The sequence below is a fragment of the Channa argus genome, chromosome 2 (genome assembly GCF_033026475.1).
Source record: "Channa argus isolate prfri chromosome 2, Channa argus male v1.0, whole genome shotgun sequence".
In the NCBI taxonomy this organism is placed as follows: Eukaryota; Metazoa; Chordata; class Actinopteri; order Anabantiformes; family Channidae; genus Channa; species Channa argus.
In genome coordinates this window covers 12,103,880-12,121,107 of record NC_090198.1, presented here as the reverse complement: position 1 = coordinate 12,121,107, position 17,228 = coordinate 12,103,880, and the positions used below count along the sequence as shown (strand labels likewise).

At 39.0% G+C, this 17,228-nt stretch overlaps 1 protein-coding gene across 2 annotated transcripts; it reads right to left on the bottom strand.

The window, feature by feature from the left end:
• Positions 1-18: 18 nt before the first annotated feature.
• Positions 19-16,364, bottom strand: LOC137115422 (uncharacterized). 2 transcript variants are annotated; one of them, XM_067495438.1, is made up of 6 exons: positions 16,053-16,364; positions 13,666-14,095; positions 10,985-11,060; positions 8,967-9,045; positions 3,810-3,924; positions 19-2,434 (listed from the first exon to the last, which is right to left on the bottom strand). In XM_067495438.1, the coding sequence occupies exons 2-6, from the start codon at positions 14,053-14,055 to the stop codon at positions 2,024-2,026; spliced, it is 1,071 nt and encodes a 356-aa protein (XP_067351539.1). In that variant the 5' UTR covers positions 14,056-14,095; positions 16,053-16,364; the 3' UTR covers positions 19-2,023. The 2 variants fall into 2 exon arrangements, with proteins under 2 accessions (XP_067351539.1, XP_067351538.1); XM_067495437.1 differs by having other exon boundaries at positions 19-2,437; positions 16,053-16,355.
• Positions 16,365-17,228: the final 864 nt, after the last annotated feature.

The window sequence follows — 17,228 nt, the reverse complement described above, 5'->3', positions numbered from 1 at the left end:
GGTTTGCTGTTTGAAACGGAAGAAAGAAACATTTAATTTCTGAAAGCAGACATCACATTTATTTCAGAAGTAGAAAATATCACAAAGGCAGTCTTTTAGGGTGAGTAAATATATTGTGTGGAGAAAAATACTATGTACATAAGTATGTTCATGCTATCTGATAGGTAGGGGTTTTTACAATACTCACGCCACTTGGGAACCGGTCACCGTATGATGCATTCAAACTTGAGCTAACAGTAAAAACTGTTAAAGCAGCAGCTTCAGTTGTCAGTCTGTCTACACATGGTGTATTCAGGTACAGTATTGAGTGTAGGTCACTTGTGTTTTGCCATCAATCAGTGGTACTTACAATCACTGCACTACAGTTGCGAGTTAGTGGTGTTCTACTCGAAGCAGACTAATCAAAGTATCCGTCTTTCATAGCAGAAGTATTGCGGGTTTATTAAGGACAAAATATTTATGCTCCTGAATTTAAACAGTTGAAATTCTTAAAAGAAATTATAATAAAAAGAAAAAGCTCTAAATACCTACTTTTCATACTGGCTTTGAGATTGTACTACTGCAAGCTATGGTCCTTAGAAGTCTTCTCTGTGTGCGAAAATGCATTTAACTTTTTTTGCAAGCTGTTGGGAGTTTGATTTAGTCAAATAAAATGGTTAATTTTTTTTTATCAGTGTATTCTTAGAAATTCCATATAGTTGTTTTCCCAGACAGAGTTTCTGAGCTGAATACTTTCTGACAGTCATGTTGCTAGGACAAAACACCAGCAACAATAAAACTACATGACTGCCAGGACAGAATACCCCTATAATTTCTCTTACGGTAAGTCAGACTGCTGAAGCCTCATATTAGCCTCTGCTGAACGTTAGAATGAATATTTGCAGAGAACTAAGATGCAATGTCCATTACTTGTAGTTGCTCTAAAAAGGGATCTCTTTACAGCCCCCTTGGAGAAAAAGAAAAGATAATAGTGATGCATTTTGCTGTCAAAGGGACTTATAATTGTATGAAGATAAAGTTAAGAATATACAAACATCTTTTACAAATTTTTGTGGTTTCTAAAATCGCTCTGGGGTTTTCCATTTGCATTAAAATGAAAATGTTAAAGCATAGTCACCTCTGGTGATTAAATAAATTATGGTAAAAAACTATGGTAACCAGCCTTAAACTCATACTTGAAAAATATAAAATGAAAACTGATAAATAAAAACCAAGAAACATCACATTATTATATGTAAACTGCAAATGTTACAAACTGCTTTTTGATGACAAAACCACCTAAAATTTCCTGTAAACTCCAAAACGGTTTCAGTAGCATGGTGACAATTCATGCTGGATCACGTACAGTTGTAATTAATAAACTTACTTCAGACACATTTTAAGGTGAAAACTTTGTTCAACCTAGAAGAAAGGACTGGTTTTGATGTTTTCACAACAGCAATGCTCTGTGATGGGGTTTAGCCATGAGGTAGAGGAATCATGAAAAACCTCAGAAGTAGATCAAACAAGGTAACAGTCAGTGTTCACACATAAAAACCAGATGTTACCACTGCACCAAATCCAATGTGCATTCATTCATAATGCATTCAAATATGTTTATGTTTTCAGAAATCCCTTAAGTTCAGGATTCCTCTTTATTTATTAATTCAGTCTTTTAAGGAAATGGATCTCAGTATCAATCCCCCTTAGTGTTAAGCATTACACTCAGTAGAAGACACCTTTCCTCTCAGTCAACTATGTTTTGTGTGTCCTGAGAGATGGGCATCACTGAACAACAGTCCTAGGTTGGTATTTTAACAAAAAAGTATGTATTTCTGTTGCATTTGGATTCTTTCCTTTATGACAACTTGAACGTGTAGAAAATCAGCATTACCTGTAGATTAAAATAAAGAGTTAAGAGGATTTTAAAACATGCTTTTTTTAAGGCCTTTGTTCGTCTTAGTATCTCCGCGCTATATAAAGATGTGCCATCCTGTCCCACACAAATATGTCTGTAGATCAGCCAAGATTTAACCACAGCACATTAACTTTCCTCAGGTGGCAGCCACGGCAACCAGCCTCTGTCTGCCACAGTCCTGGGAGAGATTATGCTCTCCTTTGCTTGCAGGAGTCTTTCCAGACAAGGTGAGCTGATCTTGAAGGGCAATGGTCCCTGGAACACAGGAGGGTTAGCACTGAAGTGGTGCCAGGGTCCCATGTGTGAGTCAGTGCTAGAGGAGACTGCATTGTCCTGGGTAACTTTCTGGCTGCAGTGAGAGGGCAAAGCAGAGGCGGAGGCAGTGGGCTGGTCGAGTGTTGATTCAGGAGCTTTCAGGGAGCAGATGGGTGACGTGTGAAGCCATTTGAGGTGAGTGGAGGAGTAGGAGGCTGCTGGCTCGATATCTGAGGCGTAGAGAGACACTGGAGAGGATGGAGGAGGAGAGGCACTATGATACTGCTGGAGAAAAAAAAAGGATTACGTCAATTGTAGTGTTACCAACAGTGTTTATGGCTATCTTGAAAATATATGTTAATACAGACAGGTGCTTTCAAAAGCTTCTGTGAAAATCATTAAAAAGTGAAGCAGTCTACTGAGACTACCTGTCAACTTATACACCATAGCGAGGTGTGTTTGTGTTGCAGTCATGCATCTTTGTTTAGCATGCTGTGTGCGCTGCAGGCTCTGTGGTTTTCTTTAAGCCACAACATTTTACCTAATAACTGACATCTCATCATATTTTTATCGCATCAGCATAAAGAAGACGAGGTTAAGCAGGACAGGCAGATGTATAATATACACACACACTGAGCCAACCAAGCTTTTGTTTTTTAAATTTTTGATACAATACTTCATAAGTTCATATTATAATAGATTCAACTCATTGGTTTATTTAGTGCTTTGGTATTGAAATTGGTTTAGAGAATTGTGTATTTTCTGTAGCGTTGGTATCGCAGCAAGCCCTCAAATACAGTGGCTAGTATTAGCTGCTGGTTGACTTGCAGGCTGGAAGGCTCCTGATTTCATCGTTATCTTAGCAGCAAACGTGAACATATATGTAAAGCGCTGTTAAGAAATTTGTGGTTTGCTGTAAAAAAAACTTCAACTTTAATAGTGAGATCAGTAGAATCTCAGACAAACATCTGTTTTTACAGTTCTTTTAGTTATGTGCATGCATACAGTATTATGGGTTTATTTCAAAATTTCATGTGGCAGTTTGTTTATACAGGATATTCTGCTAATTCTGTATAAACCTAAATTTTGAGGCGACACAAACCATTACATAGTTTTCTATGAAGATCCCGTTCTGAGGACAGATTTTAGGCATAAAACATCAAACTGAAAATGTCTTAATGAGTCAATTTCTTTGAAGAAATAAAGCTGAACATTCTGGTTGTTTTGCAGATGTTTCGGTTATGTAAATCCTTCTACATCCTAAATTTTGTTTGGCAGTTTCCAAATGTGGATTTATCCATCTGGGAGTCAACACATTCTTGTGTGTGAGGCGTCTCTGGTTTTCCCCTCATTATCTGACCTCTACTCTCTTATGAAACTGAGCCTGCTGCTGTTGAAAATCATTGCCAGTAAAAATATATTAATACCTTCACTGTCTCCTTCCAGGATTCTGTTACATAATCTGTTTCACTGCTCTCTTACCACAAAAACTACACGACAAAGAATTCAGACTAACTCAAACATTATATCAACTCCTAAGTGTGCAGGATTTGTATCTCTTCTTATTTAGCAAGTAATAAATATTTTTATGTTGTTCATCAACCAATTGTTTTCTCAAATAATTAGAAGACTGATACTAGAAAATATTCACATTTACCTTTTGCTTCTTCATGGGACTTCTGTCGTCTGTCAGTTTCAGATTTGGCTTGATGTGAGGAAACCAGCTTTGAAGCATTTCTTCTATTTTCAATATAATACTTAAGAAGCGTCCGCTAGAAGATAAAGACAAAAACAATTTTGAGATTGTTGTGCTGAAAGTCATAGAAAATTACATTTTAATATGGAATATTCTTTAGAAAACAGATTTGGTTTGCTTACTTTCACAGTTAAATTTTTTTCTCTTTTTTAACCTCATAGTAACTGTTAGATCTCAACAGAAGCAGAAGCTGTGAACACTTTTTAGAATTATGATCACCTTTTAAGTTGATATTGATGTGTCTACAAAGTGTTGCTTATTTCCCAGCAAATATACAGCACAGCACTTACCATTCATTTGCACTGGTGTTTGTGTTTACCTGGTAACTCTACAGTCGAGTATTCACTCTCTTTTAGCTTTGTTTTTGCTCAAAAATGAAAATGACACTGTGAGAACCATAAAGCTGTAGGACAGACATAAAATAATGAGCTGAACCTCACTATAAAGCTCTGTAAAGCTGAGGGGAGCTGCTGATTCAGCTGATAATTCTTAGACACCTTTCACACTGTCATTTACAGCTGCTGTAAGGACAAATCAGTAAGTATGTATTGTGTTTTAGAAGCAAAGGAAAAAGTAGCACCTATTTATAATGTGTAGAAAGCCTAATATCAGCCTTTCAAATGTAGTACAGTTTAAATATAATTCTCAAAGTAGCTCAAAACGCACCTGAAGTAAAGTACCTAACTAATATATTTATTTATTTTCCACCATTGGATGTAAAAGGGAGGAATGAGTGTTGTGCTGCTGACAGGATAAGGTGATGTAATTTGTTTCTTCACACTTCACATTTTTTCACAGCGGAGGAGTTTTCAGTTACAGATTACAGAGTCGAGCTGCCCTGCAGCTCCGATGGCTTAGGGATGTCTCGCCAATGGTCATTACATAAGCCTTAGAAAGCCTCTGCCAGCACATTCAGCACTCTGGCTTTATCTGATTGGTGGACGGTGTGAAATAACACAAAGACTGAATAAATAAAAAAGGCTTTAAAGTGCTGAATGGCAGCCTGATCTATGTGTATGCGCATTACCCTGCGTCTGTGTGAAGCTGTCTGAGCCCACGTCCGCATACAAGCATCACATCATAATGACAGGAAAAAAAGTAGAGCATGTTCAGTTCCACATGAGAAATGTGACTGTGGCGCTTCTCACACACATGCAGACTGTGGCCCACACGTGGCAGCGGGGGAAGGCCCTCGTTCCATTCAAAGGCTATAAATAGAGCAGTAAGCCCTGGAGCGGTCTGCTGAGGCCCCACCCTCCACTCGCAGCCATGAGATGTTAAAAAATGAACATCTTAAGCCAGGACAGCATCACACGCAGACACCACCCTTCTTAAAGTCACATAACGCACATGATTGACTAAAAACCATCAACAAAAAAGCAACATCTGTGCAGTGTAATACAAAAGTTCCCAGTGTGGGACTTCCTCAGATCTTTTACAAAAGCAGCAATACCAGTGCATAAAATAAGAGTTCAAATTGTAATAAAAATTTTCTGAAGGTATTAGCTTCTCAATAAAGGGTTAGGGTTAAAGGAAAAAAGTAAAAGGAAAGTAAAGGAATCATACCCACAATGTCTAAATGTTCGTGAAAGGGATCCTATAATATAGAGATTAACTTTAAGAGATTTATCACTTGACTATTGTTTGCTGATTGTCATCAGCTGTAAGAAGTTCAGATTCCTTCAGCTTGTGTCCATTTTACAGCCCACAGCTTTGGTTCAATTTAACTGCTCCCACCTGCACGGTTTCCAAAAGCTGGACAAGTACCATTTAGAAGTTGAAATGTCCGATATTTCCCTCACAAGTTGGTAGAAACCAAAACCAGAGCTACAAGGTGAGGAATTAAGTTCTACCAGTTCGTTGTTATAATCATTAAAAATCTAAAGGGTTATTATCAATTCAGTTTTCAAGTCTTTTTATTTCTTAGGATTTTGGATTTACCCTACTGTCTGTCAGCACAGAGTATTCTCAATTATTTTAAAAACCCAATTCCAAAAAAGGTTGGGAAGATGTAAAAACATAAATAAAAACACAATGCAGTAGTTTGCAAATCTCAACCTATATTTTATTCACAATATATTATAAACAAAAATAACATGTTGAAACTGCAATATTTTACCATTTCATGGAAAGTATAAGCTCTTTTTCATTTAAAGGTAGCAACACATCTCAAAAAAGTTGGAAGAGGGGCAACAAAAGGGTGGAAAAATAACTGCCCCAAATCATAAACAAATACAGGAGCATTTGACAACTAATTAGGTTAACTGGCAACAGGTCAGTAACATGACTGGGTATACAGAGCAATTTCAGAGAGACAGAGTCTCTCAGATGTAAAGATGGACGGAGATTCACCAAACTGTGCCTAACAATTGTGGAACAATTTTAGAAAAATTTTCCTCAACGTAAAATTGCAAGGACTTTAAAGATCTCACCATCTACAGAATAAGAATCTCTGGGGGCAAGGGAAAAGGCCAAAGGTCAAAACTGGAAGCATTTGATCTCTGGACCCTCAGGCAGCACTGCATTAAACACAGACATGATTCTCTACTGGACATCACTGCATGGTCTCAGGAACACTTCAAGAAACCACTGTCCATGAACTAAGTTTACAGTCCAATCCACAAATGTAAGTCAAAGCTGTATCATGCAAAGAAGAAGCCATATCTGAACACGAAGCAGAAACGCCGTCGTGTTCTCTGAACCAAAGCTCAATTACAATGGTTTGAGGCAAAATGGAAAACTGTTCTGTGGTCAGATTAATCGAAATTTGAAATTCTTTTTGGAAACCATGGACGTCGTGTCCTGTGGACTAAAGAGCAGAGGGACCATCCAGCTTGTTATTAGTGGAAAGTTCAAAAGCCTGCATCTCTGATGGTATTGGGGTGCATTAGTGCCTATGGTGTGGGCAGCTTACACATCTGGAAAGACACCATCAATGCTGAAAATGTTTCAGAGCAACATATGCTCCCATCCAGGCAACGTCTCTTTCAGGGAAGGTCTTGCACATTTTAGCAAGACAATGCTAAACCATATTAATGCATCCATCACAACAGCATGGCTTCACAGGAGAAGAGTCTGGGTGCTGAACTGGCCTGCCTGCAGTCCAGACCTATTACTAATAGAAAACATTTGGGACATAATATAACGAAAAATCCACCAACAAAAGCAGAGAACTGCTGAGCAGCTAGAATCCTGCAGCAGACAAGAATGGGACAACATTCCTCACCTAAAACTCCAGCAACTGGTCTCCTCACTTCCCAGATGTTTATGAACAGTTGTTAAAAGAAGAGGGGATGCTTCACAATTTGCTCAAAACGAGCTAATATTTTCCATGAAATGGTAAAATATCTGTTTTAACCTCTGATATGTTGTTTATGTTCTATTGTGAACAAAATATGCATTGATGAGATTTGCAAATCATTGTATTCTGTTTTCATTTACATATAACACATCTTCTCAACTTTTTTGGAATTGTTATTTTTTAATTTTAGCTAAACATTTTTTCGGATTATGTAAGTAAGAGTGATATGTGGGTTAGGGTCAGGGTTATACAGTACAATACTTATACAATACAGTATGTGTTGTAATAATTAAGGTTTCTATGCAGAGAAGTGTGTGGATGCAATATGATTAATGATTAGTGATTTAATGACCTTCACATGCTATCCTGCAATTGTCAAACTAACTTCACTGTGCTTGTTGTGCTCTCTGAGAGACGCACTCCACCCATCTGGCATCAAAGACTAAAACAAGCCCTAAAAATGATGATTGAGACCAGCTGGAAACACATTATTTAAAAAAAAAAAAACACAAACGTTTAAGAAAAAAACAGCTCCTACAGGTTAAAGTGACAAGTATTTAGTGTGACCTCCCTTTTCATTTAGTCTCTTGTGCCAAAAATCACAGTGGAAGACGAAGAAAACTGTCAAATTCTGACTAGAGGTTTCTCAGTTTCCTCTTCGGAGTCCAGAAGAAGTCCAGAAAAGACTTGGCTCAACATCTGGCAGCTACATCTGGATGGCAAGTTGATCCTTCCATACTTTGAAGAAGCTTGAAATGGACATTGTGAAACGATAGCAGCCAAGAAACCACTTTTTGGAAGGCGGACAGGGCAAAAAGGCTGAGATATGCAAAAGCTCACAAAGAATGGAGTGAAGAACAGTGGAAAGGAGGATAATGGAGTAATTAATCGAAGGCTGAAATGTTCGGATCTAATCAGAGATAATGTGTCTGAAAAAGTGTTGGAGAGAGATGAAAGAATGAGTGGCTGCAGCCCTCAGTGAAGTGTTGTGTTGGGTCTGTCATGAGTTGGAGCTGCATTTCTGCCAGTGGTGGTGTTGATACCAAACTGATGGGTTCATGAGTGCTGAGAAGTATACACAGGTATGAATTCCACTTGTGGTTTCATCTGTAAGCATCTGACCTAACTGATGGACACTTTTATTTTTCAGCATGACAATAATCCCAAGTACACTGCTAATGCAGTAAAATTATATTCAGAAAACAATAAGCAGCCAGTGACACACTGACAGCCATGGACTGGCCCTAAGGCGACACTTGAATATCTTAGGGGGCAGTGTGAGAGATCATACTAAATACTGACTTTTGCCATTTTTTAAAATATTGTGAACATATTTCCTGAATTTTCTGGTTTTGTCTTAAAAAAAATACATAGAAATTAATATGTATAGTCGCTGCAACATTTGTAAAACAGTAAAGCTGATGGTCGACTAAAACGTTTACACAGTACTGTACATAGTAAGTAATGGTAACTATAAAGTGTGAATACTTATCAAAACTAAAAGATATTTACATTGTAGGCATTTCTAATCTACAGCACCTTATCAAAAGTGTTTTATCTAACAAACATTCCTGAGTGTATTCAGTCAGCCCTCTAATGGCTTTAACTACAGTTTATCTGACATGTGGCCTCAGTCTCTCTATCAGACCAGGCTGCCTGGGACACAAAAGAGTCAAACACACACACTGGAAAGTTTATTTTAACATGCTGTTGTTTCCACTGCAGTATACAGACCAGCTGATGCTGGAGGTATTTACCCCATGTTTGGATTCTGAAGGACCCCCATTATTCTCTGGATACGGTCCATTGCGACACTTTCCTGGAAACTGCTGAGACCTGCACGAGAAAAGGTAAAAACTCTGAGCGTGAAGACAGGAGGCACGTGGCGTTTCAGCTCACTGGACCACAGAATCTGACCTCTGCTGTGCTGTCATGCTCATCAGCTCTACTCTGTGATGCATTGACTAAACCGAACGGCCACAGCTTGACTCACTCAAAAACAGAACATCTGCATCACCGGGGTTTTAATTCACAAACCCCCAAGTTGGAACCTTGTGTAAAATAATAATAATAACAGGAATAACAGGAGAATTAAACGACTAGCAAACCATTTGTAACCTATTTTGATTGATTGTAAAGAGTAAAAACTTAAACTGAGAATTAAGATATAATAGAAATAAAAGCTCTTGACACTTCTTTACAACTACTGGATACATAAACTGAAATCATAAACATACATTTATTGTCCACAGAGGGAGAATCTTCCTGCATTTGATGATCCTCATATTTACTCAAGTGCCACCATGGGGTCCATATTTGTGGCTTTAACCCAAAGTCATTTTGAAAAGACACATAGTGTATCTTAACCCAATGTACAAATGACGTGTCATTTCATGAAAGTCAAAGAAAAACCATCTTCTCACACTTGAGGAGCTAAACAACTCATTTATCATTTTTTGCTCACAATAATTACAGAATTAATAAAATGATTTGTACTATACAAATGATTATTTTTTGATTCATTTTCTGTTCACATCGCTACCTATTTAGCCAGAGTTACAGACTAAACTGTAATGGTAAACATGGTAAACTATCATATCAGTATGTTAGTACTGTCATGAGCATTTAGCTAAAAGAACTGCTGTACCTGAAGTAAATACAATGTTTTTACCATCTGGATCTGCTGTACATGTACTGTGGAATAGATCTTCTTATACTTTCCATAAAAAGTGTCAACTCTATAACTTTAGTGTTGTTGCAGTTGTATTTACTGCAGAGAGGTATGCAAACAGTCACTCTGTGCTCCATATCTCACCAAAACCTAAGTACATCAGGAGCTTCTTTGATCCAGACTTTCATCTCTGAAGTAGTCTTGGTTTAAAAAGATGATAAATGACCCGTGAATCCTTTGATCGTTTTTTCTTGTTCCTCTACTGTGTCTACTTCCCCGCCTCCCTGAGTCTCATTCGGGATACTCAGTTTGAATTATTCCTAAATGAACAATTATTCATTGTGGCACAATTTAAAAGTCCACGTTGGTTTTTTAGGACACAGACTCAGTTCTACTTTCTTTAGTACAAGCCAGGCTTTGTTAAAGCCCCAGCTGTACTCTGAGTTAAATGTGACAATACACGTAGGAGCATGTTAACATTGTGTCAGTGTAGAAACTGTTAAATATAGGGAAATGCTTTTCTGAGTTAGTGGAGAAGATTGATACCACTCGTGCACACTCGTGTTAAGTATGAAGCTGGAGCTATTATGCCGACCATACAGTGGAAACAGACGGAAATGCCTCACCTGGCTCTGTCCAGTTAACCTCTAAATATTACTCAGTAAAGTGGCAGTAGTTTCCCACTGCTTCCAGTCTTTATGCTAAGCTTGGCTAACCATATGTGGTCTCAAATTCCATACTCAACTCTCAGATATGGGACCAATAGTTGAGCAAACAAACTGAAATATTAAGATAAATAAAGGATTTAGCCAGTTGGTGGTACTAGCTTTGTAACCCTCACATCTGGTCATGGAGAGGGACAGCACTGTCCCCCATGTGAAATCAGAGGATCATCCACAGGATTTGGATTCATCCTCTATGGACCATAAATGACTGAATCATAATCCATGGCAAGTCCTCTGATATTTACTGAAACTTTGGACAAAAGAGTTAAAAAATATCTGTTTATGTTTAGCAGTGTGATGTGCACACAGTGTGTTCATTAACAAACGTGTCGGTAAGCTGTACAGGGAGGGAACAGTGAAGTTGGAATTAGACACTTACGTTCAGAGTACCTTCCTGATCTCAGGCCGCGCAGGATGGACGACAGAGGCTGGATGTAGCACTGCAGCTCCCCACACTGTGTGAACAGATAATTAAGTTAACTATCATGCTTGCAGCACTGCACCACGTAAAGTGCTTTCTAATAGCCACTTAAGTGTTCCCTTCCACTGCAGATCACTGCCTACTGCGTTCCTAAATCTGAATGCACGATTGCATAAGCCACATAATCACCCAGACTTCAGTGAAATTAATGAGCAGTGTTTATTTTTGTGTGTGTGTGTGTGTGTGTGTGTGTGTGTGTGTGTGTGTGTGTGTGTGTGTGTGTGTGTGTGTGTGTGTGTGTGTGTGTGAGAGAGAGAGAAACAGAAAATACAAGTGTAAAACTCTAAAGAGCTCTTGAGCAAATAGTTTGTATTACTGCTCATGACTTACAGCTTTGCCAAATTTCTTCAATTTCTCATTGTTTCTGACTTTTACAGCTGATTCCCATTAATTTGGCGCCATTAGTCTTGTGTTAATACTGAAGGTTGTTCAATAAGAGGCTGCCGTTAAGAGCTGAAAGAAGAGAAGCTGATAACAATCACCGACTTTACATGTGTCTCACCAAGATGGCACCCTGATGCCTTCATCCCTTAGACAGATACATGAGACCCAGTAGCACCAGACTTCCCTGAAAACTGGCACCATCAGATCCTCTTACACCGTTTGATTTCACCTGCCTGGTATCAAAGCCCATCTTAGCTACTTTGTCGTCGAGAGTTGTAGTTGACCTTTAGAGTGCACCACCAACGATCCTTGGGTTTTCATTTTAGGGCAATGTGCTGTCATGTTGTTTATTGTAAACACGGTCAACAACTCCTCCTTGTGAAAAAAAGTTATGTCATATGATGACATTGAATATTCAGTTAAACGATCATGTGTTTGGTGGATACATGCCATTGATGAGGACACCCCACACAATCCTACAAACACAACGCACATGGTGGAAGATTCTGTCAGAAACCTGAACCAACAAAGTGTGGAAACACATCCAATATGTTCACCCACTGCAGACACAAACATCCCAGGTGAAGGGAGGAGATCACAGCACATTTTAGATCAGCAACACTATGTTTACATGCACTTAAAAAACCTGGTCACTCAAAATACGAGTATACATGCAGCAAAGAGTAACCTGAATTTTCCTGGACCTCTGACTTATTTTGGAAACCTGGAGAAACTATTTTGACATTATAGTGACAGAAAACGCTGCTTTCTGACTTTTAGTTTTTGTCTGTGTTTGTATCGCAGCAGAGTGACAGCACAGGGGCATATTTTCAAAAATATGAAGAGAAAAGTGACTTATTTAAACTTCTAGTAGGCACTTTGTGTTAGTTTGTTTTTTTGTGTGTCTTTAGGCCCCATTAACCTGTTAATGATGGCCACTTTCATTCATTCTTTTATCCATGCCTTTTTTACGCAAGTGCTTAGTTGGAGAAAGCTGATTAGAAACCTGGTTACGTATACACGGCAAAAAATAAATAAATCTGTGTTCTCTGACAGAAATCTACCTGGGAAAACTAGGTTTCCCTAATCCCCTACCCCGAGTTCCTAAACATGTTTACATGACACTTGGGACTTTAGCTTTAACAGTTTAACATCCTACTTCATACCCAAAGTATGAAAGTGTGATGGAAATACCAGCAGTGATAGATATAAAATATTAGCAAAATTAAGTTGTGGCTTTGCTAAAATACACAGTGAGATTCCTAGTTACTATAGTAGCAGTGGTTGCACAGCTGTTTGCTACACGTCTGATGGTGCTATCGAACAAAACCTCTGCCAACAACCAACAACTGGAAGAACAAAATCAGGATGGCTGCAAATCAAATTTCAGGTTTTTTAATACACTCTGAGGCCTTTTGTGGAGGCTAAATGGAATACTTTTGGTCTCCTGTTCTTTAAAGTGTAGGCTCCATTTTAGACAATAAAGTTCTCGTCTGAGGTCCATTTTAGACGTGACAAGACACCATACATTGAACCAGTGTGATCTTAACTGCGATATACAGTATTAAAAAAAATATTTTACACTAAACTGCTTTGCATTTAGCTGAATTTTTTTTTTTTTTGCTATAACTTAGATACATTCACAATATCGTTGCAGAGTTTTGTGATGTACAGCATTCAGCTAATTTGGGAAAGGAAAACTGCCCAAAAAAGAAGAAAAGCTTCCACAAACTGTTATCATTAATCCACTTTTCCATGCTTTCAGGTTGCAGTTGATGAAGAATCTGTTTTTCCCTTTTGATTTAGGCTAAACGTAAATTTTTAGAATTTGTAGTATACTTTACCTTATGTAACTGTTCATACAACTGACAATTAAGGTATTATGATAAATCCTAAAACATAAAGTAATGTTATCACTGAACAATTGCAGCAGATCAAAAAGTCAATCGACTAAAACAATGATGAGTGATTCATTGGGAACAATACAGTACTGATTATGAACAAACAATTAAGGATGTAAAACTACTTCATGTATTAATGTGAGTGAAGCTGTTTATTGTGTACAACTTCTCAATTATCAATAAAGCATTAAGCATCAGTTGTGCAGTTGTGCAGAAAAACGCGAGCTTTGTCTATAGCGTCTGTGTGTTATTTTATCTCCATTGTACAAAACTCTTCAAAAGAAAACCTCTCACCTTTTGGGAGAACAGTTCATTTTCACTGTCTGGTTTAGGCTTTTCACTGAGTACGTCCAAACCAGCATCATATGCTCTCTTCCTGGCTGAATGATGCTTTGATTCCATAGAAAGTGTCGGCTGTGGGCAAATGGAGGTAAATCCCTGAACTGGACTGACTGCTAGGGTCTGCAGGACATCTTTACAGGCATTCCTCTTCCCCAGGGTCGCTCCAGAGCAGATGCAGTTTGTAGGAGATTCCCTTAAGGATGTGGCTGATGATGATGAGGATGGTGGTGGTGGTACCAGAGGCCTCTCTGTGTGTTGAGGACTTGATGTCTTTGGGCTGTCGTAGTCGTCCTCATCGCTCGCGAGCCAGTCAATAGAGTAATCTGAGTCCGAGGTCGACATGGTGGAGCTAGACTCTCAGCCAGCAGAGAGCATCACGGACCTGCCCCACACACAAGACAATTAGTGTAAAAAACCTGTCAAATATTTGTGATAGAAACCAAATTTACCATGGTTTTGTGTACTTGTATAGTAGTACAGTAGTGCAATGATTTGTCAAAGTTGGTCAATCATTAAAACACGCAGTGCTGTGTAGCTTTGCTCAAAGCAATGAAACTTACCACAAGAAATATCAAATATGCCTACATATCGGAATAAAACTTGACCACCAGTCAAACACAACACAAATATATCAAAATGTGGTACCAATATAATTACGTTTAACCATAAACCCCATAAAATAATTTTCACTTACATTTCCCCTTAACAGTTTGAAATTAAGTAAATAATATCTAAGATCCTGTTTGGAAGTATCATGTACATGTATTGTGTTGCTTACCCCATCTTTTTACTGATCACATATAATGTCCACACTGACTTAAATATTTAAACCCAATTTTGTTTAGTGTCGTCATTCCACGGGTATTCATTAATATTTAGCATTTGTGGAAACTATCCATTATTTTAACTACTTATCCTCATGCCTGGGGGGGGCCGGAGCCTATCTCAGCTGTCGTTGGACGAGAGGTGGGGTGCACCCTGGACAGGTCGCCAGTTTATCTCAGGGTCAACACAGACAGGCATACAAAGACAGACAACCATTCACACCTGCAGGCAATTCAGAGTCACCAATTAACCTAACATGCATGTCTTTGGACTGTGCGAGGAAACTGGAGTACCAGGAGGAGACCCACAAAAGCACAGGGAGAACATGCAAACTCCAGGTCCCCACCACTGTGCTGCTCGGAAACCACTAGAATTCAAAATAAAGTTCAGGACGTTTGTAATGACTGAACCACTGGCAGTTCTGTGAGCTTAGAGAAGAAAAGGATAATTAACAGGGAAATTCCCTCTAGGGCCCTAAGAAACTTTTATATTGTATTATACATAACCTGCTAATCAACTAAGTAAGTAAATGTATAAATAAAACAAAGCAAATGCAGACTCACTGCACTGTGGGACTTTGTTTCTCAAATAGACCTTTACTGCAGACACTGTGGACACCTTATGTAAGAGCTAACTGTTATATTCATTACTGATTAATTTTCTAGACCCCTTTCTCTTATAATAAACTGATACTTTCAGCTTATAAAATATCACAAATGCTCATGTTGTTGCAACCAACCCAGAAAAGTTGCAAAGTAGAAAAAAATGTTTTGAGGAGCTTGTAGCAGTGAATTGTTGTCATTTGCTTTAACCGGATCAATCAGTTATTAATCCTGTTGAAATATTACTACAGTATTTTTAAAATCCTAACTCCAGCTCTGCTCTGAGTTAGTGGTATTTCTTTACATTTCCAGTAGATATTCCCAAGTGGCCCTGAATTCTGTGCTGGGAAAGGACTGAATATACAGGACACTGGATTAAATAACCCTCCTCTGCCTCTTCCAAATGGGCAGGTCATCCAACATTATGTAAGAAAAAACATCCAAACACATGGACCTGTTTCCCTTCAGCTTGGCAGTTCACATGCACACTCACTGCTCGTACAAGTGACAAGGGTTATAACGCACATTCACACACAAGTTTGACTCCTCAAGCTTCACATGCAGTGATTGAATGTCCAGAAACTCTTGTCTGCTGAAATGCAAATCACGGCCACTTTAAAATACGCAAGACGACATGAAATGCTGCGGGAACTTCACTGCTTCCGTCTTACCAGCAGATGGCATTTTTATAGCCGGAGAAATCAACCTGACCTGCGCCTTCAGCACGGTGCAGAGCAGCTTTTCCGGCCGCAAAGATCACCTCCAAAGTGCGTCTTTTTTGCGCAGCAGCTTCTAACGACCCCCTCATATTAAATATGAAATATTATAATGTTTCTCATAATATATAATATATAAATATTATTTGTTTTTGAGGATACAGACAGAGAGAGGGGAAAGCAGATCGTCACTTACCAGAAGACAAGCCTGTGGTTTCCGTCCGGCTCAGTGTGAACATGCAGCAGCCGTGCGTGCGGACGCGCTGACGGACCGAGCTGACTGATGATGGAGTGAAACCATGAAACCAGCAGACGCAGGAAGGCGGGCGGGAGTCCCATCTAGCCCGTGCAGCCTCTCCCTGAGCAACGTGTCCGGGAGGGGCGGGGCACAAACCTCTCTTCTCCGCCGGTCTGCGCTGCTCACCGCCCGCCTCACAGACACACACACACACACACACACACACACACACACGAGCAGCAAACGTCCCGCACCAATGTGACTACGGCATGACGAAACAATGTACCGCGTCACCGCCTTCAAATAATGTCTGCTATTGGATCAGAGCCGCATTGCAGTTTACGCGGCCTTTAATGAGTTTGACAATTTCAATAAAAGATCCCATGTTTAACTCTGCTGGGACCCTGACCAGGATAAGCATGATGATTCATTGTTTAAATACATTTTAAAAACAAAACATTACTGACACCAGCTTCCACCAGCTTTTAACATACAATATACCATAGGGGCACCTGATATCACCACAGAACAATGGTGCACAATTTGGCAAAAGTACATCAATTTACTGTGTTTGCTTTAGTGAAAGGGCACCTAAAAGGTCACTTTTATCATGTTTGCTCTACGTGGGGGCCTTACACTCATCTTTAACAATGAAATGTTGGTAAGTGTTTTTTCAATGATAGCCCACCACTCTGTTTTCTGCAGGATGTCTCATTCTGGGGCCCTAGACACGAGAGTGGTGCCTACGGGATTGAGGACATTTTTAGTGTCCCTGCCAGCTGTTTCACAGCCTGTCCTTGCACTAATAAAATGGGAGTTCCTCAACCCACTGAGCAATTTTTAAACTGTCTGAAGACATTACAGACATGTGGCTGATTTTCTGTTTGTGGTTTTACTGCCAACAGACCCATAATCTGCAGTAAATTTCTGCAGTGATGTGTATCTACTGTCTTAGTAATATAAAGATTTAGCTGTCCGCTACTGTGAAATGATAAATGTGTTTGCAATTAAGTTGGATTTAAACCTGTCATCTTGGACGCATGGTTTATGTACTACAGTGTAAATTGTTTTGCGCATTAACATATGTTTGGTGAGGACTAGTTGGTCAGTCAAATCCATGTCATCTTTGTACGA